Here is a 26,638-nt window from a genome sequence, read left to right as displayed (position 1 = left end):
TAAAGGGCTCCTCGGGCACCCCGCGTTTTGTGATGAGGGTTGCGATACCTCCTGATGGTCATTTTGAGGAACTCCAGGGGCAAGTCTCGGAAGGTGAAGCTAATGATGGTGGTGAATATGCAAAACTGGGTTGTCGGGAGGAAGACTCAGACAGCGGCGGCAAACTCCTTCCACTTGAGGATGGCCTGGCCCAGCAGGAAACTCCTGATGGAACCGTTTGGAGCGGCATCGGCCGCACCTGGTGCACTTATGCCGATGGTTAGAAGTTATAGCGAACCCGTACACTTTATAGAAGAGTGATTGGAGCCTAAGCTGGATTATGAATTCTTCCACTTTAATGAAATAACCAGAAATATTGCCATGCTGCTTACGGACGACGGCCACTTTTGGCCATAGATAAGAATAGAGTGCGGGAAATGTACACAGGACAGAAGCCATCTAGCCATTAATCCCAATAAAGTATAAAAAGACAAGTAATGGCACTTCTTTTTCGATTTGGGCTTCTAGCAGAATGCTCCATAACCACATTCGCAATGCTGATTCCTTGTTCTCACTGGATTTGGTCTTCAGGGGGTGAAGCGCCTGCTATCGCGGCGTCGCAGCGCTTACGTGACCTCACTTCATCGCTACCGTCTGAAGACTCGGCCCCAAGCCTCATTGTACTGGTTGGCTGTCGCCGGCGTCCACCGGCATGCCGAAGATCCAAAAGAATAGCAACAGGCATATGCCTTGATTTCCATAATGACAGTGAATTTCCTCTCTTGCTTGGAACTGCCATTCTTCACGAATCGAGAAAGAGCACAATCCAGTGCTGCCGTCCAACAATGGAAATGTCCCCCCCGGCGTGTACATCTCAAGCACAAGCAGATGTAGCTATATACTCTTAATTACTATACCCTTTTGTCGATGTTTTCTGCTTCTACGCCTATAGCTTCGACGACTTGGAAAGCATCGCTAAACACTTGGCCTTGCTAGTTAAAACAGGCCGGCCAACTCCGCGACTAGACCATCCTCCCAGGATACTCATCGCACTTGCTGGTCATCGATGGGCAGGGCGGGAAGGAGCCATAGAGCGAGACTTCGACACCCTTTTGGGTGAAAGTGCGCCGAATGACTACTTCTCCGAAGTTTTCTTCCTGGACCTGCATGATTCCGATCATAGAAAGACATATCCTCTTCTGATCGACCATGCCCAGAGTGTCCGCCGAGAGCGGCATGAAGCAAGCACGATATTCTCGGTAAAGCACCTCAATGCGTTGTTCGATCGAGCGCTCGATACGGTGAGCAGCTTTCCACGTACTTCGTTTGACTGCCTGTCTGCCGCTAGACAGGACTTTCCCGTCGATCCCGACATGGCGATCCATCTGGAGAACTTCATATCACAAATATCGGCGGCTAGTCAGTTGCGCACTTTCGCAGCACCCGTGGTTGCCTCGAGCATTCTTCTTGATCAGTACCTCCCTGAGATGCATTGTAGGTGCCCAAAGCCCCTTCACCCGAACCAGTGCTGACAGTTGTGGAGTGTTCAAACCTGCCGAGGTATTCCAAAAGCTATACAGCAAAACTTGCCTACAAGTCGCAAAGGCTGCCTTTCTTAAAGGCCGCCTCGGTGGTCTTCTCCTTCCGAGCGTATTCTGTAGTTCTGTCCTAGCTGACCTGGAGTCCCTCTTTGCACAACTATTGAACGGTTAGTCTGCGAAGACGATTCATGAAAACGTACTTGCGAAATACGTTGACGTATGGCATCACATTAAAAGCAGCCAGTCCTGCTTCATCTGTTTTCTCATCTGCACAACATACACTGAAATGTAGACATGCGGTTTGTGATAACTGTATTCAGGTGTTCGGCCAGTCAGAGGCTTCTGATCCATTTTTATTTCGCCTTCGTAACTGTAAGCTCTGTCAGGAGCTGGTAGAGCTCGTCGTACGGATTCGTCCCCCAACAGCAGGCCATGGCATTCTCTGTATCGATGGGGGCGGTGTCGGCGGCATCATCCCCTCTACCATTCTGGAACTTGTCCAGGACCGCTTGGATCTGCCAATCCCAGTCCAGGAACACTTCAGCATGGCATACGGCGTTAGCGTTGGTCAGTGCTACTTCGCTCTCTCCATTTCAAGCTAACCGTGATACAGGCGGCTTGGTTATCCTTGGCTTGTACGAGAAAGGCTGGTCGGCAGCGACTTGCACCCGGAAGCTATAAATATTAGCAGAAGAAGCGTTCTATAAACCTGCGCGCTTACTCGTTATCGTGTTTTTCGTGTTTAAGTGGATGCATCTTTTTCTTTTCGGTTACCTGTACTCGGGAAAAGGAATAGAAAACGCACTTCAGGGGGTATTTGGGAATAAGAAGATGACGGCCCCATCGTATGCAACAGCGATTGGGACGAAAATCGGGATCTTGACCGCAAGTGTCAAACCGCCGGTAACCCACCTTTTCACGAACTACAACGCAATCGGTGGCACGAGGACTGGCTACATCGTACCTTAAAACTGCGATAATGTTAAAACATGGGAAGTGTAAGTTTCGGGTGTGAGTCAGACCTCGACAGAAGCATTATTTGCTAATAGCGAAGCAGCGCCCGGTGTACGTCCGCCGCTTCGATGTATGTGTTCGCTAATGTACTATTAGCTCATGATTAACGGAGAACCAGGTATTTCCCGCTTTATTATGTACCAGAAGTCGGTGTGCTTCAAGATGGCGGTGTTGTGCGGAATAACCCTACTATTATTGGTCTGGCCGAATTCTCGAAGCTCACGGCGGATACCACGCCGGACTATGTTGTCAACCTAGGCACAGGCTCTCTGTCTGAACCGGACATGGTCATTGAGACGTCGCGGGGTTAATGGCGGCGCACTGGTTGGCTGCCACGGCTTGTCCACGCGTACTTGTCTTTCCTACGTGGTGACAGGACTTGGAACGACGCCATATGTCTAGTGAAGAGTGCGCCGCGAGAGGATGGGTACTATCGGCTTGACATCAAGCTGCAAGGCTCCATTCCCCTGGATGACACCTCTTCAATGCCTTTGCTGAGATCCCTTGTACTTCGAGATGCAGGTCTGCGAGCTGTGGTGGACGAGCTTGCCCAGCGCTTTTTTGCAGCTCTGTTCTACTTCGAATTAAGCGCCATCCCAAGTAATTCGAGCTCGCGATTTCGTATCCAAGGCCAAATGATGTGTATGAGGAAAGCAGGAGACCCGGCGTTAGCTCGCATTCTGGAGCGCCTTGCGAGTTCTTTCCTTTCCATCGACGGCAAGGAAATGCGAATAGAACCGACTACTGATATTCATGGAAACGTCCAGCTAGTACTTGATTTTACTGCAGGCCAATGCATTGACATGAAGTTGAGGGAAGGCCGGTCCAGTCCGCCTTCCCCTTAAGCGGTGCCCCGTACAAGATTGAAGGGCTAGTTACGAAGGGTGGTTTGGCGGCGATATTCGGCACTCGTGGTCATAAAAGAAAGGCGGACTCTGAGTTGGGTGGGCAGCCACGCCGAAGGCGACTCTCCTAAGGTCAAGTTGGGTCTGCTGCTTTGCGTCGGAAGCGCATGCCTGCGGGGCGTGACCTAAGAAGCCAAGCTTATAGGTAGGGTTATCGAGTCAGGTTACTCGAGAGCCTTAACAGCTTTTAGGCCCGCAAAGTAGAAATCATGGATACGTCCTCGTTTAAAATCAAGTACTATCTTTAAATGACCGAAGCCGAAATTTCATTCTAGTATCTTGGCCAGGTTTAAAACCTGCTTAGAAGAATATTCAATTATATATGTTTACTTACTTCTTATCAGTTCTTGACCCCTTAATATGCTCTTTGGTGTTTTGTTTAGTAGGTGAAAACATTTCACCCCGCAACCCCGCATCTATAATTAGAGACAGCGTAGCCGCACGGATCTAAAGTTGCACAATCTCCGAGCGGCATAAGAACGATTGGCCTGGAAGGAACACGAAGCTTGGGCCATTAACTCGTTGTCAATTCAATCGCGAACTATCATTATACATGGCACCTCGTCCTAAACATGGCGTCCCCGCCGATGCACAGGTGCGCTTAACCACTGGATGTCATTGGATCTTTTCTTTATGCGAGGTCATCATCCCCATTTGACGTGCGGCGACTACATGGTTTTACTTTTTCTTCCTCAAATCTTTGCTCGCCATGGCCCGGACTCGAGCGCAGACAGCCTCCCAGAACGGTCGCAACTCGCCGGATGAAAACTTGCTATATGAAGTGCCCCGAGACGCTTCGGTACGCAGAAGCCCGCGTCTCAAGACGCCTCAGCCATCGCCAAACCTGCCTTTGCCAAGTACTCGCCAAGAACCGAAGCGGACGATCGAAGATACTCGCGATTTCGGTATCGAACCCTCTGCGAAACGGCGGCGACTTTCCAGTCAATCTGCTTCTGGAGATGCCCAGGGTGGGCCTGCAACAAACAATTGCGACCCTATCGAGTACTGGACGAGGAAAGGTCATTGGCCGCACAAGTATTCTAAGCCCGGCATGGAATATATTGAACATGCCCTGGCACGGAAACGGTCCTCGTCGGTTCTCGGACGTAAGCGGTCGAACTCCGCGACGTCCGCGACGCCGAGTGACCAGAGGCCGCGAGAGGAGAAGAGTGCGCCCTATAGGGATCCACGCTACGAAACGTTATTAGCAACGAAAGGCAGCTTCATGGTCAAGTCGACCTTGGACGTCGCTACTGAAGTCAAGGAACTTTGCAGGATGCTGCTCGAGGAGAAGCCAACGGTTCCTAAGGAATCCCTCTTTCGCGACGACATTTTTGAACTCACGTGCCAGAAGATTCACAACAAGAATGAAGCCCGAGTCATCCAAGATGTTTCTCGGCTGATCGTTCCTTCGGCGGAGAGTCTTGCGACATTCGGTTCTACACCGCTCGAAGAACTGATAGAAAGTGTCAATGAAGGCTGGAACAACTCGGTCCCCCTGACCGGAACCCGCCCGCAGCCAGACTACTCTGTGGGATTCCGCCGAGAGGCATTCACCGACGAGCAGCTTGCGAAGCTGTCACCCTTCATTGGCGAGTTTCTTACTGGCGACTTATCCCTCTTCATGGCCACGTATTACATGTACTTTCCCTTCATGGCCTGTGAAGTGAAGTGTGGCGCCGCAGCGCTGGACGTTGCGGACCGTCAGAACGCCCACAGCATGACCCTTGCGGCGCGGGGCATCGTTGAGCTGTTCCGACTCGTGAAGCGTGAGGAAGAGGTTAACCGGCAGGTTCTCTCCTTCTCTATTTCGCACGACCATTGTTCCGTTAGGATATATGGCTACTACCCGGTGATCAACGGAAACGAAACAAAATATTACCGTCACCCAATCCACAAATTCGACTTCACGGCACTTGACGGTAGAGAGAAGTGGACAGCTTATCGATTCACCAGGAACGTGTATAATACATGGATGCCAGAACACTTGAAGAAGATCCGCTCAGCTATTGATCAGTTGCCGGCAAAACTGGATTTTGATGTGCCGGCGTTGTCTGATTCAACTGGCCTATCTCAAAGTCTGCAGAGCCATCATCTAGAATCCCTGGGGGCCGGTTCTGCGTTATCGCTGGCGGATGAGGATGAGCAGCAAAGGGAAGGTGGCCAAATGGCAACGCCTGATACTTCGTTTTCGAAACCAGCGCCTGCCAAGAGGAGAAGAAGCCCGGTCAAAAGGCCCTAGGACTATGTTCTATTTGAGTTCTAGACTCGTTCACAGCCGAATACCTTTTAATAAAGTGCTTTGCACCGACTACTATCCAAGTTCAATGAACCCCAATACTCTTTACATAGTGGCAAGCCCTCGTAATAAGTGAGCCGTAGATGACCAAAGATTTGGCTACAGCGAGACATCTATGACAGTTGAGGCTCGTTTAACAATTCAACAAGCTCAGGGAACAACACATCATCCAAGGGGACTGCAGCCCCGCGACCACGACGCCAATTTAATAGCGGGGTACCTCATTAGATCAAGGATCTGGTCTTGTCTTGTGCCAAGGAAAGCAGAAGCTGACTCACCAGGAGGGTTTTCGCTCTCCTGAGAGTCCATTGACCCAGAACCTTCCGTCTTATTACATGCCATAATGGTTATGTAGAAGCATCATGCTCATGGGAAGTCCTTGTGGATGAGAAACGAGCTCTGGAAGTGTAGTTGGCAGCCACCTACGCCGCATGAAGGACGCATTGTTTACCCCCCTTAACGTCTACGTAACATTAAGAACGTATCCGTTACCCCAAGGGTTTATGTAGCAGGAAATGCGCATTCTAACAGGCGAAACAACGCTGAAGACCTATTTACCAATCGTCCGCGGTGTGCGTTTAACGAATGCATTGTCCCTGGGAAACCGCGGTCTAGTTTTATCGCAATCCTTGCTGCCGAGTTTGACTGTTTGGCCACCCTTGTAAGTACCTCCGGGGAAGGTTCGCCGCGCACGCTAACTTTCATCTCCATTCCCACTATCTCAGTTGAGGTTCCACCAGCCGTGGTACTTGAATGGTGTAAAATACAACCATATCTCGAAATTAGATCCCCAGTCCAGGTTGCATGGCAAGCAATACTGGTCCATGAAGTAAATCGGCCAGCTGCAGATCTCGCCTTACTGGGAACGTTCTAGCCTACATTTGACTGTTTTCGGCATCAGTTTCTCTCCCTTCGCGATCGCCATTGCTTTATTGAATAACGCACCTTCTATAACATACCCAATCCTAGGCAACTTGGAACTCTCCTACTCCAGAGATACGTAAGCCCACCCAATGACTTGGGCTTTGTCTGGTTTCTAAACTCTCGCGGACATGGACCGATCGCTTCGTTGCACTTGGTGCGAGAAGGTGTGCAAAGTTAAGTCAGAATTAAGGTATAATTGCCGTCTCGGAGCTTGGAAAAGGTCAGGAGCTTACTCTAAGTACAGGAAACATGAAGCCCTGCATACCAAGCCTTACCGATGTGGTACAACTGGATGTTCCAAAGGTTTCAGTAATCAAAACAATCTTGACCGCCACAAGCGAAGCCGCCATGATGCTGCGCTCGGCTCTGGCAAAAGATACGTCTGTCACCTAGGAGTTTGTGCTACAAAAGAGAAGATATGGCCACGCCGATAATTCGAAAGCCCATCTGAGAAGGATCCACAAGCTAGTTCCCAAGTCGAAGACTGAGCTTGAGCGCTTCGTATGGACCTCTGTGAACCCACCTCAAAAGGCATCCGGGATGTCGACACTCGTTGCAGTAGCCCAGCTCCAGCAAGATGTTGCAGGTGTGGGAAGACTTTGACTGGTCTGGAGCCGGAGGACCACCTGCAGTGCCTAGTCGAAGAATCTCGTTCGGATATCCCACGTGTCCAGGTCGACCACCAAGTATTCCGAGCATTCTTGAAGACAGGAAAAATCATACCCGTTGGAAGTCGATCCCCAGGACCTCCTCAGTTTGGAATGACTGGCCACACGGATGCAGTCGAGCTTGAAGCCTCGGAGCTTCCTGCTACTCCGCCCCAAAGACCAAATAGTGACGGAGAAGGGGGCTACAGTTCTCCAGAACGATGCTTGTCACGCTGAGCTTCCTTCTGTCGCCTGTTGTGCATCCATGGCCCTGTAAATATGACCGAAGACTATCCCAGATCGCGCCAGTGAGAAGCAATCGGAATTGCGAGTGGTAAACGGTGTCATGTTTATCCCACGGGATATGAGCACCTATATTAATATATCTAGGATATCTGTTGCCTACTGCCCTTGTCCCATCACCATGACCAATATCCTCCCCAACGCCAGCAACATAAATCCCTAGATGACCCCGCGATGTGACTCTCCCGCACGTGACGCGGACACTGGTAATATCTCTCCCAACCTGGTTGGTTCCTATAAGAGATTGTACTCCTGGCACTCTGTGGGCTTCCAGGTCCGCCCGCCGTCGACACTGAACTCGAGCGACACCATGGGCACATCGACTTAGACCATTTGTTATGTACGCCCGCCTAGGCCGAGATTGAGGCCTAGCTCTTCAGGATTTCTGTACATTTTGACCGCGAGAGCTGAGTAGTGTCGAATCTTGGCCGGGCCACCTTGTCCACGGTCGTTCTCGATTGCATTGTTTAGGTGTCTTTGGACAGAGTCTCGGTCGGGACATAAAGCGTTGTCCATTTCCACATGGTTGCGAAATAGTTCCTTGGTAACGGGTGAACCCCCCCGAAAGCCACAAGTACTGAGATTAGCCATCTCAAAAACCTGGTCGGCAATCTCTGCTAGGCTAGTCATTATACCGGTTATATTTACTAAACTCGGTGCTGTGGCTAGAAGTAGGTTGACTTGGTGGAGTGTTTAAGAAGTTGGGTTCAAGGATTGTATTAGGATGCAGTTGGTTAATCATTATTAATAGAGAGGAGCGTGGAGAAGAAGAAAAAGGAATACAAGGGTTTATATATTATCCTTTAGCCTACATTATCTGCTCTATTATTCGAAAGTAAAGGCAATCCAAATGTAATTCTAATGGGGGAGAACCCCATACAATGATCACGAGTCGGCGACGAGGCGGTTGCACTGTATTGGATAACACAACACACCAACACCCATGCTGCAACGTCATAGAACCTTCAAGAGTTAAGGTAGTTGACAACATAAGACGTAGAATTGAAGTTGCAGTCTTCAGCATTACATCACAGTGCTGAGCGTCAAATAACAACGTCTTCTTACGGTAACTTGTAACTTTAAATCTTCTAAGATGAGTATGAATTCAATTCCTGGTTATTCTAACCTAGTTTTGGATGCTTTGCTGGCAAGTCGTAAACTCGATATACAAGAGTCTTCCCGATGCCGAACTCGACGACACAGGTTCAAACCTCACAGGCTTCTATCCCGTATCATACATTCGAAGTCTCGAACATTGGTTCACGGTTATTTGAAACATCGACAATGGCAGGCAGATGTGGACTTTACCTGCAGATTCTTCTTGTTCGAATCGCTCGAATTTCACCGCAATGATGGCGATACGGACCATCCCACTCCTTGGAATTCTCTTACCTATGATTTCATCAGGGTTCTAATCAAGCATTGCATCTCGATTCACGCATGACGGCCTGAAGGTTATCCAAATCCACGTCATCGATCCGAAGAAGCTTTTCTGTGGTTATGTTTCCGAACTCAAGCGCCTTCTCCGCAAGATCGATTTTCCAGAAGAGGAATACGCAAGCTTGACGTATGATAAGCAGAAGTACGACGGGGTGATTCTGGGTCCGGTGCCTTCAGCGGCCATCGCTACCACTTGGAAATGGGACGATATCGCCGCCAGCAAGGACCTCTGGGACCATTTGAAACTTAGCTCCGGCAAGGAGGATGGGTGATATGTTCAGTATATTCGCAACCACTTACGTCAAGGAGTCCCAGGAGATCCGCGCTACCAGATTGACTTTGAGAGGCTCGTGTGGTCCAAAATTCGTGATCAGTCGATTGTCACATAGATAAACTTTCTACTAAATCATCGGACAGACTTTCAATGGCCACGGAAATCTTCCAGTCGTTGATAACAGACCTGCGACTATCAGGTCGAGGTCGGGAGAACCATCTCCAAGGACCCCCAAGAATTCGACTCACGAGGCACCTATCGTCGTTAGTCAACAGTACCGGAAATTCAAGGAGCCAAGTAAAACCGTCCGAGTATGGGAAGTCGGCCAAAATGCTGCACTAGAAGGAGCGTAAACAGACGAGCTCCGACAAGAGAACCAGGCCTGTTCCATGAACATTACTTTCGGTTTGCTAAAGCCACCTATGTTTTCTAAGGACCACGATTCATTATTTCTTAAGGGTGTGGGCAGCAAGTCTGCGTTCATCATGATGTAACGCAGACCTAGGTAATGAATCAACTGCTTCTGGTTAAGAGAAGGAGCGTTCACGGCTTTCCACGAAGTCAAGAATGCCCAGTCTTTACCTGACACCAGCCACGGTTCTGCTCCCCAGCACGAAATTGTCAGAGCCAAATTCTGGCTGGCTAAGCCAACTGCTCTGTAATCCAACCGTGACAGACAAAGATTGATAATGAAGGTCTTTGCGTGAGAAGCAGGACTCGTCTCAACTTCGGATTAGATTATGTCTGGGTTAGTCGCATGAGCTTGTCTCGTGCTATGACCTATGCTAGGCAATGCTGAGAATCTCGAAAACCCCTCCTGCGGGCTGTATCACCTGTAACACCTCCCAGAGAAGGTAGCTACCTAGCCCTGGAATCAAGTATTGCCTTTTCATTCGACGGAGGACTTGTTTGGCTTTATGCAAAAATTGTAGACTCGTATGGATCTCACCCAGTCTATGCCACACAACGCAAAGAAGCAGATAAACCACGCCACAAGTGAATACCTCCTCTTGCAAAGGATTGTAATATCGATTCCAGTCTAGTACACTCTTCCACCGCATTGCCTCCTCTTCCAGTGAAGATGATATTCGTGTCATAGCGATATGTGCTCTGACGTGCCCAAGCCGATCGACGATGTCAGGATCTTTTATACTTGGGTAGATAGCGAGGAGCTCCGTGGCTAGTATTTCGGCTTCGTCGCGGCAGTCCTGTCCGATCCGAACTTCGGTAATGGACAAGAGCAGCCTTCGAACCCTTTAGTCTGGTGGCGCGATAGTTGCCTCAGTCGCGCAAGCTCCGGCTCTAATATTGCCTCTGCTTGAGCAAGATAAGGTAACCCTCTTTCCAAGTAAGCCAGCTCGCAGTAGATATCGGTCACTGCTGATTTGACGAGAAGGCGTTTAGCTTCGCTGATTCCGGTGTTCCTCATACATGCCTCGAAGCACGTTCGAGCTTCTTGAATACGGCCCTCACCGCGGGTGATTCGACCGACGCAGGATATTTGGTCCCATAGGAGGCTTTCCTGCCATTCTAATCGTCGGAAGTCTGGTGTCCACTTCCTAGCCTCTGCATGTGCCTCTGGGAAATCAAAGTTATAAACATGGTTGGTTGCTTGCGATAGTTGTAGAGCTGCTAGATTTCCGTCCGGGACTTTGTCCGCGTTAGAGGTTGCGCTCGACATAAATTCCTCAATTATACGTTCTGAGCCTTTCGTATCTCCAGCGAGGCGTAATACGATGCTCCTTCGATAAGCGCGATATGCGCTTTGAGTTTCACACAGTCCTGGTTACGTACTAATTCCTGCGCTTTTTCTAGGAGGTGTTCAGGACTCTTTGCTGCCCAGGTTCGGATGCTGGACGCAGCCAGGAGGGCTTCGGCCAGAGCGAATGGACTAGGGACTGGGTACGTGGTTTGATGAGCAACAAAGCTGGATATACTGTTCACTTGTTACATTCTAGCCGGTACGTGCAGAGCAGGCTAATACGTACTATTGCTGAAGATCAGGAGGGTAGTCAATGTAAACTTTACGTTTTTCAGCCCAAATACCACCCGTTCTCAAGGATGCAGCTCGGAGCCCTCCATCGCGTGAAGCTATTTCAAAATTTGATGGATAATCGATCTGGCCGCTCGATTGGTTGCCATCAAGGGTTATGGTAAACAGCGAGATGACCCCGCATCGTGCCTTTCCGTAACAAGTGTGTCGAATTCTGTACTGTTTACCACAGTAATAACATCGAGAAAAGAATCTTATTTCGCTATTCATTCTATGAATATCAAAATTTCACAAATGAGATTGCGTGTCATTAGAACTACCTAGAGGTCACAATATGGGCTCATGTGAGAATGGCCTTGTCGATAGCAAGAGCGGGGTCAGGCCAGTTTCCCGCTCAACCACCAATCGGGGTTCTCTAGCTCACATTCTAGCTGGAGGCAGCCGTCGTGGCCCAAAATCTGGATAAAGACCGTGACCTTGAACGACGAGACTGGCCCTGCAAGATGAGCAGAAACTCGTGTCCATCAGGTAGGTCACCAAGTGGCCAGTTCCACTCCTCCCGGATCAGTGCCAAAGCTTCCTTTGGTTCCTCATGGTCGACGAGGAAGTCAGTATTAACACCAGAGATAAGCCCATTCGTTTCCTTCACATCAAACAGTTTGCCAGAAAGTTTCGGGTTCTTGATGTAGGGAATGGGTGACACCTCTGTGATTGAGACAGCGTTCTTGAGGAAGAAATCCATGGAAACCTTTTCGATAGTACCTATTTGGGATCAGTATGACTACTTTGCTGGTTCAGGTGTACGCACTTCCAAAGCATTTGGCGGCGGCAAGACAAGCGGCTGGATGAGAAGTAATGATGCCGTATATATCGTCCGTATCTCCTCTGAGAGATCGTAGCAGGCCGCCTGCGAGTCCTTTCTCACGATATTCCTTGTGCGCAACCAGCTGCGTAACCCAACAGACAATGCCGCCGCCATGTTTCCAACTGCAGACAAACGCGTTCCCAGCTAAGGTTACATTCACCGACACTCGTGTATAAGCGGTCGCGGCATCGTCGGGAAGGTATTGCGCTCGAAGTCGGGATGTGCTGAGCTTGGCGTGTTGTCCTACGAGTGTTTCACGCTGCCATGACGAGAATCAATGCTAGTAGGAACGAAGGTATTATTCATAGCAGGTGCTTCTATGAAAAAAACAGTAAAGATAGAGGAGGAATAAAAGAAGAATTAATTTATCTCATTAGAGGGGAATACCTGTGTTCAGGGGCTTGTGGTCCGGTCGATCTACTATCTGCAGCTTTATAGGCGCAAGGCCATGTACCTTTGTCGAACAATCAATGGGTAAGGCCGTCATAAGGCGTATCTGCCACACGCTGCGGCTTAGCCCTATCTCGTCTTACTCGGGAAGTAAGCCGTTTGTCGAGGAACTCCCGAAGTTGTGACTAGATGTACAACAACAATGATCTAGAAGAAGATAATTGACAACGACTGGTAATCATATATAAGCCTGATTAAATGAGTGCTATTCGGAGCAGTTCAAACAAGAATAATATCCTCAAGATCGCCTTTCTCAAAAGCGTCTGTCCACAATTCGCTAATTAGCTTTACAAGACTTTCTTCTCCGATAGTTCGGGCGATTCCTGAACCCACCCTCTCGTAAGTAGGAATGGTATGGTATGGGTGTACCCTATGCTCCACTGGCGTCAAGATCAGGCATAGAGGCCCTGCCAAAGCGAGAGGTTCTTGTGTCTCTTGCCAAGCAACGAGCACCACAGTTAGCTTCTCTTGGATCATCAACTGCTGCAATTGTTCTTTTGTGCCATTCTGTTTTGTGTCCCAATCTGCATTGATCAAAAACCTTATACCATTTTCAGACAATCCGAGAGAACGACCATCTGCGGAAACTTCCTTTGGCTCAAGATGAATCGCTTTAAGGAAGACCCAGCCGCTAATGACCTCTCCAAAGATATTATCAGACCGTTTCAACTCGGTTTGCGTGTCTTGAATCAGTAGAAGACTCTTAGAAAACGCCTCCTGGAAGGTGATCGGTCCATCTATGGATGCCCAGGACCAAGTTGGGGCTCGATATTTCGTGGGCGCGCACCAGGAGAGTCTTGATAGGCCATTTTCCAGCACAAATGCTTGACGATGTCAGTTGACCAAAGCCCTGCTAAGTATCGTTTGCCTGCATTCGACGTTTTGTCCTCGGATATGGACGAGAAGTATGCTGCCATACCTGCCAATGCTGGCAATTTGTCCTGCTCTCGCGTCAGCCTTCGCCGGGAATATCGCTCAACTACCTTGGTCCATGCAGGATTCTCTCTTGTGTTAGCGCTGAGCGTAAAAGGAGATTGCATAGGCAAGCTTATACTGAAGCCGCTGTCCTCCGCAAGGAGGTTTCCTTCGCATTCAAGAAACAACTGGTCTTGAGTAAAATGGATTGTTCGCCTGGCCATATAACGTTCTTGCAGGACCCAGCCTCGAGCCGTCAAGGGCTCTTCCTCCATCTCAGCCAGAAGATTTGGATTACCCGCGAACTTGAGCGGGATCGGAAATAGCAATGCATGGCCGTGAATTCCACCAATAGTGATTTGAGTAGGGGTATAAACTCGTGGCAGATTTCTGTCAAGAAAGCCTTTCGAGCTGTCGCTTGCTTGACTGGCGGCTATAGTGATAGTAGCATTCTGGTAGACTTTGTCCATGTGTGATGATTCGCGAGCCCAGTCTTCCGCATTATCTTGCAAAATGCAAAGGCTGTCAATCCAGAGGTACTGTAATCCCAATTGATGAGTCAACCAGATGGCGTCCTGGAAACTGCGTGGCAGATTCCCTTTGCTGACACCTTTTCGTAGCTTTGTAGACGTGTGTGAGTTCAACAACAAAGGTTGAGTCAACCCCCAACAGTGGCTGAGGCAGGCATATTCAACGCAAATGTGGCTCGGAGAAGATAGCTCAACACGCTCGCCGTTATCTTCAATACGCAGAAGCCGCGTTGGCACATATGAAGAGTTTGTTTGATTGATTGCGGTTGTCTTCATCCATTCCTTGATCTGGCGGAGAAGGACGGGTGAGCGAGCCGACAACGAGATCTTCCGGCCTTTAATCACAGTACGGAGTACGCTGGCTAACTGTAACGTCAATAGAGAGAATTGAGCATCTTTAGTGTGACATGTGCTTACCATCTTCGACGCAGATACCAAAGCCAGCTAGAAGCTCGTAAGCCGCGCTCTTCACAAATCGTTTCTCAGTGTCGGCTTTGTTGTATCCGAGGACTTGGAAGAAGCCAGAGAGTCCTGTGCCACAGATCCACAACTCGAAGCTTTCTGGGTATTTAAAACCCAGTTTAGCTGCGGCTTCGCCGTTGCGGAGGCGCTTGTCTACTTGATCTTGGACAAGACAACAGATCTTACAAGACACCGCACTGGCCCGCAGTGAAACGATATTTTTGTGATACAAAACTAGACCATCCACAGGGTGCTGTAACCCTTCGTATCGAGTAACGTAGTGAAACAAATTGTGGTTTAAAGGGTACGTCTCGGCGAAGTTAAAGAGCTTGCTGATGGGTTTCGCTAAGACAGTGGCCCAGTCGATGCTTTGACATATTTGACAAAGTGACATGATGTAGGTGCCTTTGAGTAGTTGGGTGACTATCATAGGATCACCAAAGGTGAGCTGAAGGTTGTATAATTATAACTACAGTCCAGGGGCTGGGCAGCAAGCCCTCGCCAGGCTGAGGATACTTGATTACCCCGCGCACATTTTATCTCCTACATCTGGTACCCCGCTTTAAAGTACCGGAAAACACCAAAGCCACAGGCATTCGGCATAATACTCGCACACTTCATATGGCCGGTCTTCGGCAACACCAGATGTAGAATCAGAAAAGGAACGGGTTCCCCGAGCCGCCGAGTCAGTTAGGGTTCCACCAGCTATGCGACCAGTCCTAGTCTCCCCATCCCCATCCCCATACCGAAACACCGCTTTCCCCCTTTTGTGAAGCTCATACAACTTGGAATGCACAGCCGAGGTAGGGTTTTATGAGCAAATAGCAAGGTTGGTAAGAAACAGAAAACGGATTACTCGGACCTGTCAGTACAATAGGGGAAAGTGGCCTGGGGGCGGATACTTCATCGTTCATAGATTCTCGAAACAGAACCGTATCCTCGAAGCTGTTCGCTGGACTCTCCAATTTAGCGCCCTCGGGATCCATCGTTGCCTGTCGCAGGTCTCCCATGAATGTGGCTCCTATCGACCCTACATCTTGCATTTGTTTTAACACTCTCTCTTCCAACTCGCTCTAGAGACTTTGAGCTTCATTAATACTAAGGCGTTGGCCACGTACTGCCATGGTTAACAAGCTAGTGCCGATGGCTATACAGACGCGATAAGGCCGAGTCAGGCTTTCGTAGCTGTAGACACATGAGAAAACTTGTCTTCCAATCCTGATCATTGGAGGCGAGCACTGCGTTGGCCTGGACGACCGAGGGAGCTCTCATAAAAGTGCAGTACACCCTTCACCTAGCACATCTGAGCAGTTGCTGCATCCTAGAGTACCCTTAAGCAAGCATGGCGAGCTCGATGTCAATCCATCGAGAACCCGGGCTTGGCGAACACTACCCTAAGAGCACTGGAACGACCTGTTCTACCGGAAACCCCCATAAAAATCCCGAAGCTTTTAACAAGACGATCGAGGCGGCTATTGTCGTAACGTAAGTGTTTGGAATCGTATGCGCTCTCTACATAAAGAAGGGATTCTCCATCGCCGACTGCGAAGCATGAATCAACAATTACGTCTGGGGGTCCACAAACAACCCCTGGGTTGTCAGACATTTCCCACACTGCAGGATTATGTCGACGTGGGAAAAAAAAAGAAGAATATCGACTGGTCTATCGTCTGCGAATGGATTCAGGTCGTCAGTGACAATGTAGTCTGTGTTCGGAATTTGGAGGGCTGCCTTAAGTAGCTCATTCCTGGACAGTTTCGCCTGTTCGACAACCGTACGTTCACAAGTGAGAGTACGAACAGCATTTGCTGCTGCCCGCCCACATTGGCGTACCGCACACATAAGTGGCGTCCGTCCGGATGAGTCGTAAGCAGTAGGGTCTGCACCTGCCCTCAAGAGTTCCCCAATGATGTTTTCAATGGTTTGTTTGTCCTCGCATAGGAAGCTAGATCCTGAAGAAACGATCAGATGGAGAGGAGTTCGCTAGTGATGGTCTCGAGCATTGACTGGAGCACCCATGCGCACAAGCTTGGCTACAAGGAGTGTTCAAGGGTTTTCATGGGCCCCATACAATTATCAAAAGTTCATTTGCTTCTATATATCAACCCAACAGATTCTTCGAGCGGCCCCCTTCTATTCAGAACGACCATCCAAATGATTTAACACCGACGTCCTTGGCATAATGGGCAACACACCCCTGACAATCATGAGCGTCTCACTGATGAGGCCCTGCAGCGAGAACTAGCCGATTATAATATATACTGCACATCGTCTTCAAACATCTGATACAACTTCTCTTCGGTCTCGGACCGGGATTTTAAGAGGTGGGTTTCGGATATATTCATGCTCGACAATCCGGCCGGTGTTCGACATTCTCGATGTATCGTGGGTAGTAAGAGAAGTGAGGCGAAGCTGTAGACAACAGGGGATTCTTGATTGGGCGTGGAAAAGCCCTCGGAAGATAAACATATATGTAGTTACCAACAAGGATTGTGGTAGGTAAGTAATTCAGGGGTGGGCAGCCAGTTATGATGCCCGTGCTCATGAGCCTTCCGTACTCTTGACGAGTGCGGTATTTTTTACCAGTCGAGTGAGTTCCCCTGAACGAATTCGGACGTGCTGTTCTAGAAGATATGTGCAGACCATCAGTCCCTGAAGGCATGAAGGCTCGCTAATTTTGAGACATAATTGTTATCCTAGGACAGAGCATGGGCTACAGTACCTTCCCCTAGTGTTTAGGTACTATAATAAGCATGTTAGGAGTTCATGCACCATGGTTCCTGCGAGGTAATTAGTTGGCACGGGAGCTGTACCGCATCGAGATCCCCTAGCTACTTTACCAACAACTCCCAGACTTGGAGCTCCCTGCTTGGAGTGGTGTATTCTCCGGTGACCTGATGAGGACGGGTACGAACCCTTACATCCCGCCATCCGAGCAGCCCCTGGAGACAATGATCCAAGCCCTCACCGATCCTACGTAAGCATTAGCCAGCCAGAGTGTAGTATTCAGTGCAAAGTGCTGCTCTCGAGGTCTCTGCCTACCCTCCTTACTGCACTCCTTGGACTCATCTATCTCATACGAACGTAAGACCAACCGAGCACAATCATTCACCAGATTATGAGTTACTCTACAGCTGCGTGTTCCTTACGGCTCGTCTTGCCCTATTTGCGACTTAAAAGAAGAGAAACCTGATAAGTTACATACTTTAGGTTACCTCAGAAGTCTCCTTATCACCATTCGAACTCTAGATTGGGGTGATTTTCCAGTCTCTCCACAGGAAGACGAAATGGAACCGCACATCGCGCTTAACGTATCCAGCTGCAATCAGGCAGCATCGACAGTTACTTGTTCACAGTTCTCCATCTTGTACGAGGCACCAGGTCTACCGGTGAATACTGCTGTGCAAACTAGCCGGCGAGTACCACGCGATCCTGTATCCGACGCGCAGGGCACAATTTTAAGATCCTCCCTAAATGAATACCGAATGTCTTCGTGTCAGCTCGCTGGCCCGCAGTATGCTGCAACTATCTCATGGACTAGTCAACCACGAAACGATCACGCTCTTGAACTTGAGTGCATTACAACGGGTGCTCCCATGTCCGTTTAAACGTATCCACCGAACGGTTGCCGTCGGCTATATACCCTTCGTCCCAGCCCCGATTGCAATCTAAGGAAGCAAAACATTGCTGCGAAGAACCTGGCTGCGAAGAAAAGTGCAGATCCCGACAGGAGTTGGATGAGTATGAGAACTCTCGCAAATGCCAATGTCTCTATCTCCATGAGTGCCCGTACTGCGACGATGGCCCATGCCACACCCCGAAAGTTTTGTTGAGGTACCTGAGCTCTTTGTATAAGGGACCGAAAGCCTTGCATTAATACGATTTTAGACATCGTAAGAAGTATCACGATCTTACGAACATAGATGACAGCGTATTCCAAGAGGCGTTGAAAGTTCGGCCGGAAGTCAAACCGATAACCATGGAAGGCTGTCCATGTCACTCATGTTCTAGAATATTCCGTAGATCCACAGCCCGCTCTACGTACGTATATGTAAGCACTGTCTCTATGTTTGTAACTACTGTTCTAATAACACTATATGAGTTAGACATATAGAAAAACATCATAACGACCGCCACTCCCTTTTCGAGACCTTCGAATTGTTCGGCAAATTCGTCGCCTTCAAGCAACAAGGAGGACACTACTCACTGTTTGCGTGTACCCATGGCCCTCCCAATAACTGGAATCGCCTGGTCCCTTTCCACGTTCTCGCGCATGCGAGTAGGCAAAGAGTTCTACTGGAAAAAGCATGAAGAGACCCGACAATCAACTTGTCTCGAGACCTGGCAAGCGCTAAGTATTGGCTTGTAGAGAAAGCTGCCTTTCCTTGTAAGGAACCTCGAGAAGGAGATGGCCTGGTGCTGATCGTTCTACTACAGTTAATTACAAAAGGTAGCCGCCTGATATTGCCAGAATCTGTTCCTAGTACGTGTCCAACTCCTGAACACTCAACAGCAGAAGGAACGCTGCTATCATTGCTGGCATGGGTCACTGTAACCATTCAAGAACTGTCCGGAAATTTTCCAGGAAGCGCCATGCATGAGGCGGCCACCTCGAAACGTCTCGTGTTCTTGTGGAGTCTAGGCTCAATGAACCAACGAAAGTGTTTATTTGAATTCTCTCATCCTTTTTCACTCCTCTCCTAAGAACAGAAGCTCCGCACAGCTAATTCCGCCTGCCTGCCCGCTCCACGCCCCTGATGGTGAGGTGGAAACTGTGCACGGCCCGCTGTATCCGTTTCTCCACACGTTGCATCTCCTCGAAGAGATGCGCCCCGGACCGTGTGGTATCCTGACAGAAGATCAGTTCTTCCCTGTAGCCATTCGCTTCTTGCTTTTTGCATGAGACTATTTCCTTGAGCGACGAGGCCGGCTCTGGCTTGGTCGACTCCAGGTTCGCCCGCATGGCATTGATGGCCACCGACGACCCGTGCACTTTCGCGATGACATGCTCCACCGGACGAAGCGGCGGGGGATGATCCATGCTCCTCACAGGTACAAGTGGGTGGTCTGGCCGGGGATGTGGTGCCCGCTGGACACGCGGCAACCGCGGTGGAGCGCAGGGTGCCGGTTCTCGAGTCTCATCGTTTCGATCTCTCGTTTGCCTTTGCGGAAGTTGCAGAGGGCAAAATGGGCTAACTGCCCCACGTACTGGACATCTTTCCACAGCTGCTCTCCTGCTTGGACGGCCTCCTCATAGGACGCGAGCTCCTCCCGGTGGCGGGCCAGCTCATGCTGCTTGGACGTAAGGCGTTCTTCCAGAGAGGATGCACCCGTTCGCGCCGCCGCTTGCTGTCTCGGGGCCTGCCACCGGCCGACCTGCGCGTTGTCGCATCGAACGTGGAAGCTGCTGATGCTCACTTGCAGCAAAGCTTGGAGGTACTCGATATCTTCCCGCAAGTGGTCGCCTAGACTGATGGACTCTCGGGCGAGGGGGAGTTCTTTTTTATATGTACTTGATTCCCGTTCGGCCAGGACAAGCATCTGTTGCAGGGTGGGGGTGCATGAGCCGCCGATGCTCTGCTGGGCTACGACGGGAAGTCTGAGCGCTGCCGCGTCCGCCGGCTCGGGCGGCTCAAGTGGAGGGTCCATGATTTGGACATTTACGAATGCTGTTCGCAGGCGGACACTGGTGGGAGGCAGGTTGGTCTAATGAAGTCCACAAGGGAGCACGGTGGAGGTGGGGCGATCTCCGAGACAAGCGGTGCACAGGACAAAAACGGCCAGTTACGGAACTAAGAATAGATTAAACGTGTGCTACCTGCGCGGCTACTTCTGTACATCGACACATCCCTGGCGGCCGATTCTGGCTAGACGCTAGAAACGACCCGCCCCCACGCTATCAAGGCTGGGCCCCCGATTGATGGTGCACCGTATAGTAAGGCGGGCTGACCTCGCCCCGCCTGGCCCTACGATTGCGTCTGCGCCGCGTCCGGTGCTTTGCAGACATTGCCGCGCCCGTGCTTGGCCGCGCCTCCACCTCACGCATCGCGTGCTGGCAGCATTGGTTTCGCAGCGCGCAGAGTTCCGCTTCGACGCTCACGAACTTCGCCGCCAGGCATTCGATCTCCGCCTTTTTCGCGTTTAACATTGTTTGCTTCTCCGTAGTCTCGTCTCGGTATTGATCCAGCATCAGGCTGTTCAAGTCTCTCTCCAGCAACGCCGCGTCGCGTTCCTCGAGCGCGTGCTGCTTCTCCTCGAGCGCGTGCTGCTTCTCCCCGAGGGTATGCTGCCTCTCCTCGCACAGGCGTACCATGTCGCCGACAACTAGGTTGTAGTTTGCGCGTTGCGTGTCGAGGTCTGCTTGGAGCGCCTCGTTGCCTTGGCACAACCTGTCCACGCTGGCTTGGAGGAACGTGATCTGGGCTTGTTGATTCACCACCCGGCCTGCTTGCTCATCACGAAACCGCTGGAGCCCTTGGTTCACTTCCGCACAAGCCAGTCTTGTGCTGTGCAAAGCGTATCTCAGCACATCGACAAGCTCTGGCATCTCCATGGGCAGCGGGTCCGGCTGGGTGTCGGGCGACTCTTTCTTCGGCTCCTTCGTTGTATCAGCAGGCGGACCGTCGACTTTGGGCAGGATGCGACTCACCATGTTGCTAGGATCGGGTTTCATGTTGCTGGAGATGCGCAAACGGCAATGGTAGCAGACGACAGGCGAGTTTTATGGACAAGATGACTGGATGCTTGGATGCCGCGGCGCTCTGGAAGCCACAAGCGGACGATGGCCGTGTCTGGACAGGAAACGGCCACGGGCGGTCCGTATTTTTAGAACGTGCGCGCTATAAATGCCCGCAAGACGAGCGAACGATGAGAAGGAGCACACCGGGCCATCATTCATGCCATCGTCTGCGCTGTCCAACGTTCTGGATACTCGGTCCAAACCTAGTCTGGAAGAAGACGTACAGTCAGAGCACGAGGACGACCCCAAGCAGCAAGAAGGCCCAAACACACATCCAGACCCAGGCAAGAAACAAGAAACGCCGCCCAAGATGTCACTTGAGGGCACTAAGCAGGGGCGGTTGGAAGAGCCAAAACCAGATACAGGCTCAGGCAGAAAGTCTCTCGACGATGCCGATCAAGACTTCCGCAGCGCCGTTCAAGAGGTTGCCGAGCTGGAAGTGTCGAACGCGCGACTGCGGTATCACCATGTCGACCTAGTCAAGGCAAAGAATGAAATTACGAATTCCAAACTTGATCAAGCAGTTCGGGATCTTGCGTTCAAGCAAGTGCTCGACGAACTCAAGGGGAGGAAGACTGGCTCTGACCTCACCGAGGAAGAGATTCATCAGCGCACGGAAGAGATCAAGTCCCGTGGTGATGCCATCATGGACGCCATTGCAGAGTCCGTCATGAAAGCTGTGGAGAATGATGCAAAAAATGACGAGTCATCATATATCCCTCAGTCGCAATCACACGCAAAGTCTCGTGTTCTGAGACTCCTGAGGCAAAACGCATCGTACTACGAGCTGTTGGGAGTGAAGCGAGATGCCAAGGAAAGAGACATCCTCAAGGCCAGAAACCAATGGAATCTTCGATTGCATCCAGACCGAAACAAAGATGACCAGGAGGCCCTGCTTTGTACTCAAGGTGAGTTCCCAATCACGTCTACATCGGCCTACGCTGACGAGTAGCAAGTTATCAATGGTGCGGCGGATGCTCTTCGTGATGCCCGAAAGCGTAGTGAGCACGACGCTTTTCTCAAGAACAAGCCCCTTGATCCACTGGCCCCAGGCGAGGAATTCGCCCCCAACGCCGACGATTCCGATGATGGTAGCGACTTGGGAGACGAACCAGATAGCGAAGAGGAGGATGAAGGCAGCTATCCACCGCCGCCGAGAGCAGTACAGAGATTACATTGGAACATGAATAGTCTTATCCAAAAGCTTTTCTCGAGGCTTGACGGCAATTTGGATGCGCCCGTTTGGGAGAAAGAGGTCTTGAGACATAACAACAAAATCGAGGAGAACAACAAGGAACACAATAGAAAACCAGACATGTTCACTGTGCCTTTTCATAAGCTACTGGCTTGCACTTTTCATCAGCGGTCCATTATCGAGTACTACAAAACCGGAACGACCAGTCCCGATCTGGTCCAGATCAGACTACAGTCGTTGCAAGACTACTTCGAAGGTGCCCGGAGGCGAGGTCTTTATCAATGGCCAGACGCCTGGACGGCACTTCTCATGAAGCCTTTGCGAAAGAAACTCGGTGAGCTCAAGCTGCCTGAGGAGCAAATGAAGACGGAGCCCACGCCAGGTAAAACACCAGCCACACCTCAAAATAAGGAAAGGCCGCCTGCCCCCAAACCGTCGCAAGCAACAGGTGCCCCAGGAGGCTCCGGAGCAGACCGGATGGATGGTGTCAAGCACACGGGAACGGAACTCATGACAAGGCCAACTCCCAACGACAGCAAGGAGATCAGAGAGTTGGCGTACTCGTCTCCTCCGAATGGGAAATTTTCCAGTGGCTTCAAACTCTTCATCGAGGTTGAAGGGCCCAACCGACTCAAGGTGAAAACAATGAGGGACGTCGACCTCGAAGACATATACCGCTGTGTCAAGTCAGACTTACCCAACGTGCAGACCCGCCGGGTCAATGAGTTGCATCCGGACGATTTATTGGAGGTCAAAGGTGTGGCTTGGACCGATGACAGACGATACTGGACATATGTGTGGGCTAAGAGACGCAGCTCCGACGACGAACCCATTATGACCAGGACCGATTTCCGCAAGTGGCAACCGAACGCTGACTGGCTGATTGATCAATTCATCTGGGACGCAGGACTTATTCCCACATGGGCTCCCGAGGTTCTGAATAGCCCCTTTAACCCCCACTCCGGAGCGCTGCACTATCCCAAGCCGTCAAGGAAGGATAGTGCTCTGGCGCATAACCAAATGGTGCTGAGGCAACCCCGCATTGGTGGACATAACGATGAGCAAAACTACCACCACTTCGGTAATGGTCTGGCGAGCAGTGCAGTAGGTCATCATAGCCCGGAGATCACGCAGCTGGCCCAGATGTTGAACGCACTCAGCGTCACGGTTAATACTATGCAGGAACAGCAACGCATTCAATCCGATATCTTGCGACAGTTTCTTCCTGCCCCTTAGTGACGGAGCGAATATGCGGCAAACCATATCAAGAAGCGCCGTTTAAGGCATTGCACCCCCAGCTGGTCTGGGATGAGCTGTTGGAGTTGGGGCTTTGATTTTAAGCTAGATAGGACATTTCGAGAATGAAACACACTTTAGTCCTTTTATCGCTGACTTCCCGTATGTGCGTTACTATAACTTGAATGATTCCAAGTGAACTCAGATCCGGAAATAGAATTGACAGCTTGCCAGCAGGAACAGCCACACAGGCTGTGACTTCCGGTGCCGATTTCCAACGTGTACTGGCCATTTTCGGACGATGTGAAGTACGCGTGGTTGTACACGCGCTGGCCATTTATGGACAGCTCAATCTACCCCCTTCATAGGTATATAATCCTTGCGTGAGCCGGGAAATCAGCCATCAGCGCGGCAGCAAACCCTAATACATCACTCGTCTTTTGTAACATGTCCCGCTCGGAGCGCAACATCAGACAGCGAAGTCGACTCGAAGACGCTTGTATACGGTGCTACCCGGTCCTGACGGCCATACTAAACCACCTTTCTGGCTCGGACGCAGCCCTGCTCCTAGCTGTTATCGGCCTCTACTATAATGTCGAGTGGGCCGGCATCAAAATGAAGTTCGTCTGTCTACAGCGAGACGTGCCCGAGCATTCCCAATGGATCGACACCATGGTCTTGAACGGCCACAAGGCCTTATTTGTAGGCAGTGATCTGGACGCATGGGTCGCTCGGCTTCGCTATCCCCTGACGTGCAAGCGATACTCCATCCTCCGGGTGTGGCTGGCGGTGAGAGTGCGGTACGGGGTAGATGCCGAGCTGAACAAGAGACGGCGGGCTCGTCCGTGGGCGTACTTTATGGTCACGCGGGAAGGCGACGTGGTCTGGGGCCCGTCTCGCACCACCCGACGACTAAGGAGCTTATTCTGGACCGATAACAATGTCATTCCGATTCCTCGCAACTCTGAAGTCCTAGAACCCATTCTACCTCATGTGGCCTGGAGAGGAACCGACATACCGAACGAGAACGGCATCGAACTAGTCTGGGCTCAAGCTACAGGTGCGGGGCAGCTCCCGTTTATCAAGATGTGTCCCACTCAGTGGAGCGACCAGAGGCTGGATCGGGGTCAAGAAGGTTGGCACCGCACCACGCTAGCCTGGACTGAAGAGTGTGACCGTATGGCACCTGGAGCGGTGCGAGATACTAGGCGGTCTGCTTTCAGAATGCCATATTTCGATCTTTCTACCCTGGAATGCTCAGAGACGGTGCATCTCCGGGAAGTAACTCAGCCCGACCGCTTCGCGTTCGTCATTGAATTGGAATGCACACCGGGGCCTACAAATGTTGCAAATAAACTTCATGGGATACTTTGGTGATTTTTACTAGATAGCAAGGGTCGTCAAGCCCGGAAGATGCACCTGCCGGATGATAAGCCTGCTACTATGGTGGTAGGGGTAAGTTTTCCCTTTTCTACTTGTACTATGACCCATCCATGCACGGGCCAAAACCTTGGCATCCCCTCCTGATACATTTTATTAGTATTTTGTATGCATTCCATTGGCCTCGATTACAGCCATACATCTCTGGGGCATAGATTGTAAAAGTGACTGTAAATAATCATCCGGTAATTCATCCCAGGCCTCTTTAACCCAAATCCGAAGCCGGTCATACGAAGGCTTCTCGATAAGACCGTACTTATCTTCAATATAATCCTTTATCCAATTCCAACACATCTCTATTGGATTTAAATCAGGGGAATAAGGTGGCCATTGGATAATTTGGATACCTCTTTCCTGTAGATCTAGAATCGTATCACTGGCAGAATGAGCTGGCGCACCATCCTGCATTAGAAGCAGCTGGTCTCCGAGCTGTTGTTGACAAAGCTGTATCCAGCCATGGATGATTGGAATTGTATGGGATCGATATGTCCCGGCAGTAATAGAACCCCAATCCTTTTCCCAGAATATACCAGGTCCTTTTCCGAGGCCCGAAAAGCAGCCCCAGAACATCCAGCCGTGCTTTCGTTGGTATCGCTCGATAATACAGGTTGGATCCCATTCCTCTCCCGGTCTTCGGGTAACGTACTGTTTCCGATGGTGTCCTCCCGTGATCCAGGTCTCGTCGGTCCAAAGGACTCGAGCCCATTGTTCGGGGGTCCAGTCCTTATGTTCGAGGGCCCAGGCCAGGCGTTTCTGTCGGTTGGTTTCGGATATTGGTGGCTTCTGACGGGCAGTATATCGTTTGAATCCAAGTCGACGGAGGGTAGATCGTATAACGTATACTCCAAAGAGGGAGTGGAAAAGGATGACGGAGAGTTGGAGGAAAGAGGCTCTGCGTCCTTCTTTAGAACTAGTCACGAAAGAAACGAGTTCTTCTTCTTGCTCACGGGAAAGGACCCGAGGCCGGCCAGACCTCTTCGCTACATTGCTCGAAGGAGCCTTAATAGCGGTCTTAATCTGGTCGATAGAAAATCCAGTAATATTGTGAATCTCCGCTTTCGTTTTATTACCATCAAAATAAAGGGTTCGGATACGTTGGCGGTCGTCGTTCGTAAGTTGCTTCGTACCGATCGTATCGTACTGCGTATCGTGATTGAGGAGCGCGTTATTTTCCAAAAGAATGAAAAGAAGTACCGATTCTCTGAGCCCAAGTAGGCTATACTGTAATTGGTATGGTGCTTCCTTGGCAGTGGATTGTCGGTACCTGACAGGGGGGGGGGGACTTATGCCTGATACCGCAGTACTATTACGGATGGCTTTAAGCTACTGCATCTAGCTAGCATATAATTAATGTCTGCATAAGTGCTAGGCCTTGAGACGGACAGTAAGTTAACTATAATTATTATTGTAGGATGAGTTCCCGTATCAGCGTCCTCTACATCAGGCACGTTGGCGATGGTCTTGCTCTTATTCAATCCTAACCGAAC

General features: G+C 50.4%; 9 protein-coding genes across 9 annotated transcripts; 6 read left to right on the top strand and 3 right to left on the bottom strand.

The window, feature by feature from the left end:
- Positions 1-32: 32 nt before the first annotated feature.
- On the top strand, positions 33-3,379 carry PG994_010198 (uncharacterized protein; the record flags this gene model as incomplete). The annotated part of the gene is made up of 7 exons (XM_066861607.1): positions 33-258; positions 985-1,473; positions 1,523-1,687; positions 1,917-2,087; positions 2,134-2,155; positions 2,653-2,840; positions 2,937-3,379. The coding sequence occupies 7 exons, from the start codon at positions 33-35 to the stop codon at positions 3,377-3,379; spliced, it is 1,704 nt and encodes a 567-aa protein (XP_066710717.1).
- Positions 3,380-4,148: 769 nt separating this feature from the next.
- On the top strand, positions 4,149-5,681 carry PG994_010197 (uncharacterized protein; the record flags this gene model as incomplete). The annotated part of the gene is made up of 1 exon (XM_066861606.1): positions 4,149-5,681. The coding sequence occupies one exon, from the start codon at positions 4,149-4,151 to the stop codon at positions 5,679-5,681; it is 1,533 nt and encodes a 510-aa protein (XP_066710716.1).
- Positions 5,682-8,705: 3,024 nt separating this feature from the next.
- Positions 8,706-9,324, top strand: PG994_010196 (uncharacterized protein; the record flags this gene model as incomplete). The annotated part of the gene is made up of 3 exons (XM_066861605.1): positions 8,706-8,709; positions 8,765-8,877; positions 9,067-9,324. 3 exons carry the CDS (start codon positions 8,706-8,708, stop codon positions 9,322-9,324), a joined length of 375 nt encoding a protein of 124 aa, XP_066710715.1.
- A 1,694-nt stretch (positions 9,325-11,018) lies between these two features.
- PG994_010195 (uncharacterized protein) lies at positions 11,019-14,935 on the bottom strand (the record flags this gene model as incomplete). The annotated part of the gene is made up of 8 exons (XM_066861604.1): positions 11,019-11,262; positions 11,315-11,417; positions 11,744-11,815; positions 11,857-12,081; positions 12,128-12,427; positions 12,931-13,371; positions 13,422-14,414; positions 14,497-14,935. The coding sequence occupies 8 exons, from the start codon at positions 14,933-14,935 to the stop codon at positions 11,019-11,021; spliced, it is 2,817 nt and encodes a 938-aa protein (XP_066710714.1).
- A 4,652-nt stretch (positions 14,936-19,587) lies between these two features.
- On the bottom strand, positions 19,588-20,190 carry PG994_010194 (uncharacterized protein; the record flags this gene model as incomplete). Its single annotated transcript, XM_066861603.1, has 1 exon — positions 19,588-20,190. The coding sequence occupies one exon, from the start codon at positions 20,188-20,190 to the stop codon at positions 19,588-19,590; it is 603 nt and encodes a 200-aa protein (XP_066710713.1).
- A 250-nt stretch (positions 20,191-20,440) lies between these two features.
- Positions 20,441-21,214, bottom strand: PG994_010193 (uncharacterized protein; the record flags this gene model as incomplete). The annotated part of the gene is made up of 1 exon (XM_066861602.1): positions 20,441-21,214. One exon carries the CDS (start codon positions 21,212-21,214, stop codon positions 20,441-20,443), a length of 774 nt encoding a protein of 257 aa, XP_066710712.1.
- A 172-nt stretch (positions 21,215-21,386) lies between these two features.
- PG994_010192 (uncharacterized protein) lies at positions 21,387-23,711 on the top strand (the record flags this gene model as incomplete). The annotated part of the gene is made up of 2 exons (XM_066861601.1): positions 21,387-22,188; positions 22,237-23,711. 2 exons carry the CDS (start codon positions 21,387-21,389, stop codon positions 23,709-23,711), a joined length of 2,277 nt encoding a protein of 758 aa, XP_066710711.1.
- A 447-nt stretch (positions 23,712-24,158) lies between these two features.
- On the top strand, positions 24,159-25,088 carry PG994_010191 (uncharacterized protein; the record flags this gene model as incomplete). The annotated part of the gene is made up of 1 exon (XM_066861600.1): positions 24,159-25,088. The coding sequence occupies one exon, from the start codon at positions 24,159-24,161 to the stop codon at positions 25,086-25,088; it is 930 nt and encodes a 309-aa protein (XP_066710710.1).
- Positions 25,089-25,805: 717 nt separating this feature from the next.
- Positions 25,806-26,366, top strand: PG994_010190 (uncharacterized protein; the record flags this gene model as incomplete). Its single annotated transcript, XM_066861599.1, has 1 exon — positions 25,806-26,366. The coding sequence occupies one exon, from the start codon at positions 25,806-25,808 to the stop codon at positions 26,364-26,366; it is 561 nt and encodes a 186-aa protein (XP_066710709.1).
- Between the last annotated feature and the right edge of the window lie 272 nt (positions 26,367-26,638).

This window comes from Apiospora phragmitis, assembly GCF_038363925.1.
Source record: "Apiospora phragmitis strain CBS 135458 chromosome Unknown utg000010l:1.0-9815664.0:1.0-9183399.0, whole genome shotgun sequence".
Lineage (NCBI taxonomy): Eukaryota > Fungi > Ascomycota > Sordariomycetes > Amphisphaeriales > Apiosporaceae > Apiospora > Apiospora phragmitis.
The sequence above is the reverse complement of the archived record's forward strand: the minus strand, read 5'-3'. Positions and strand labels throughout refer to the sequence as shown.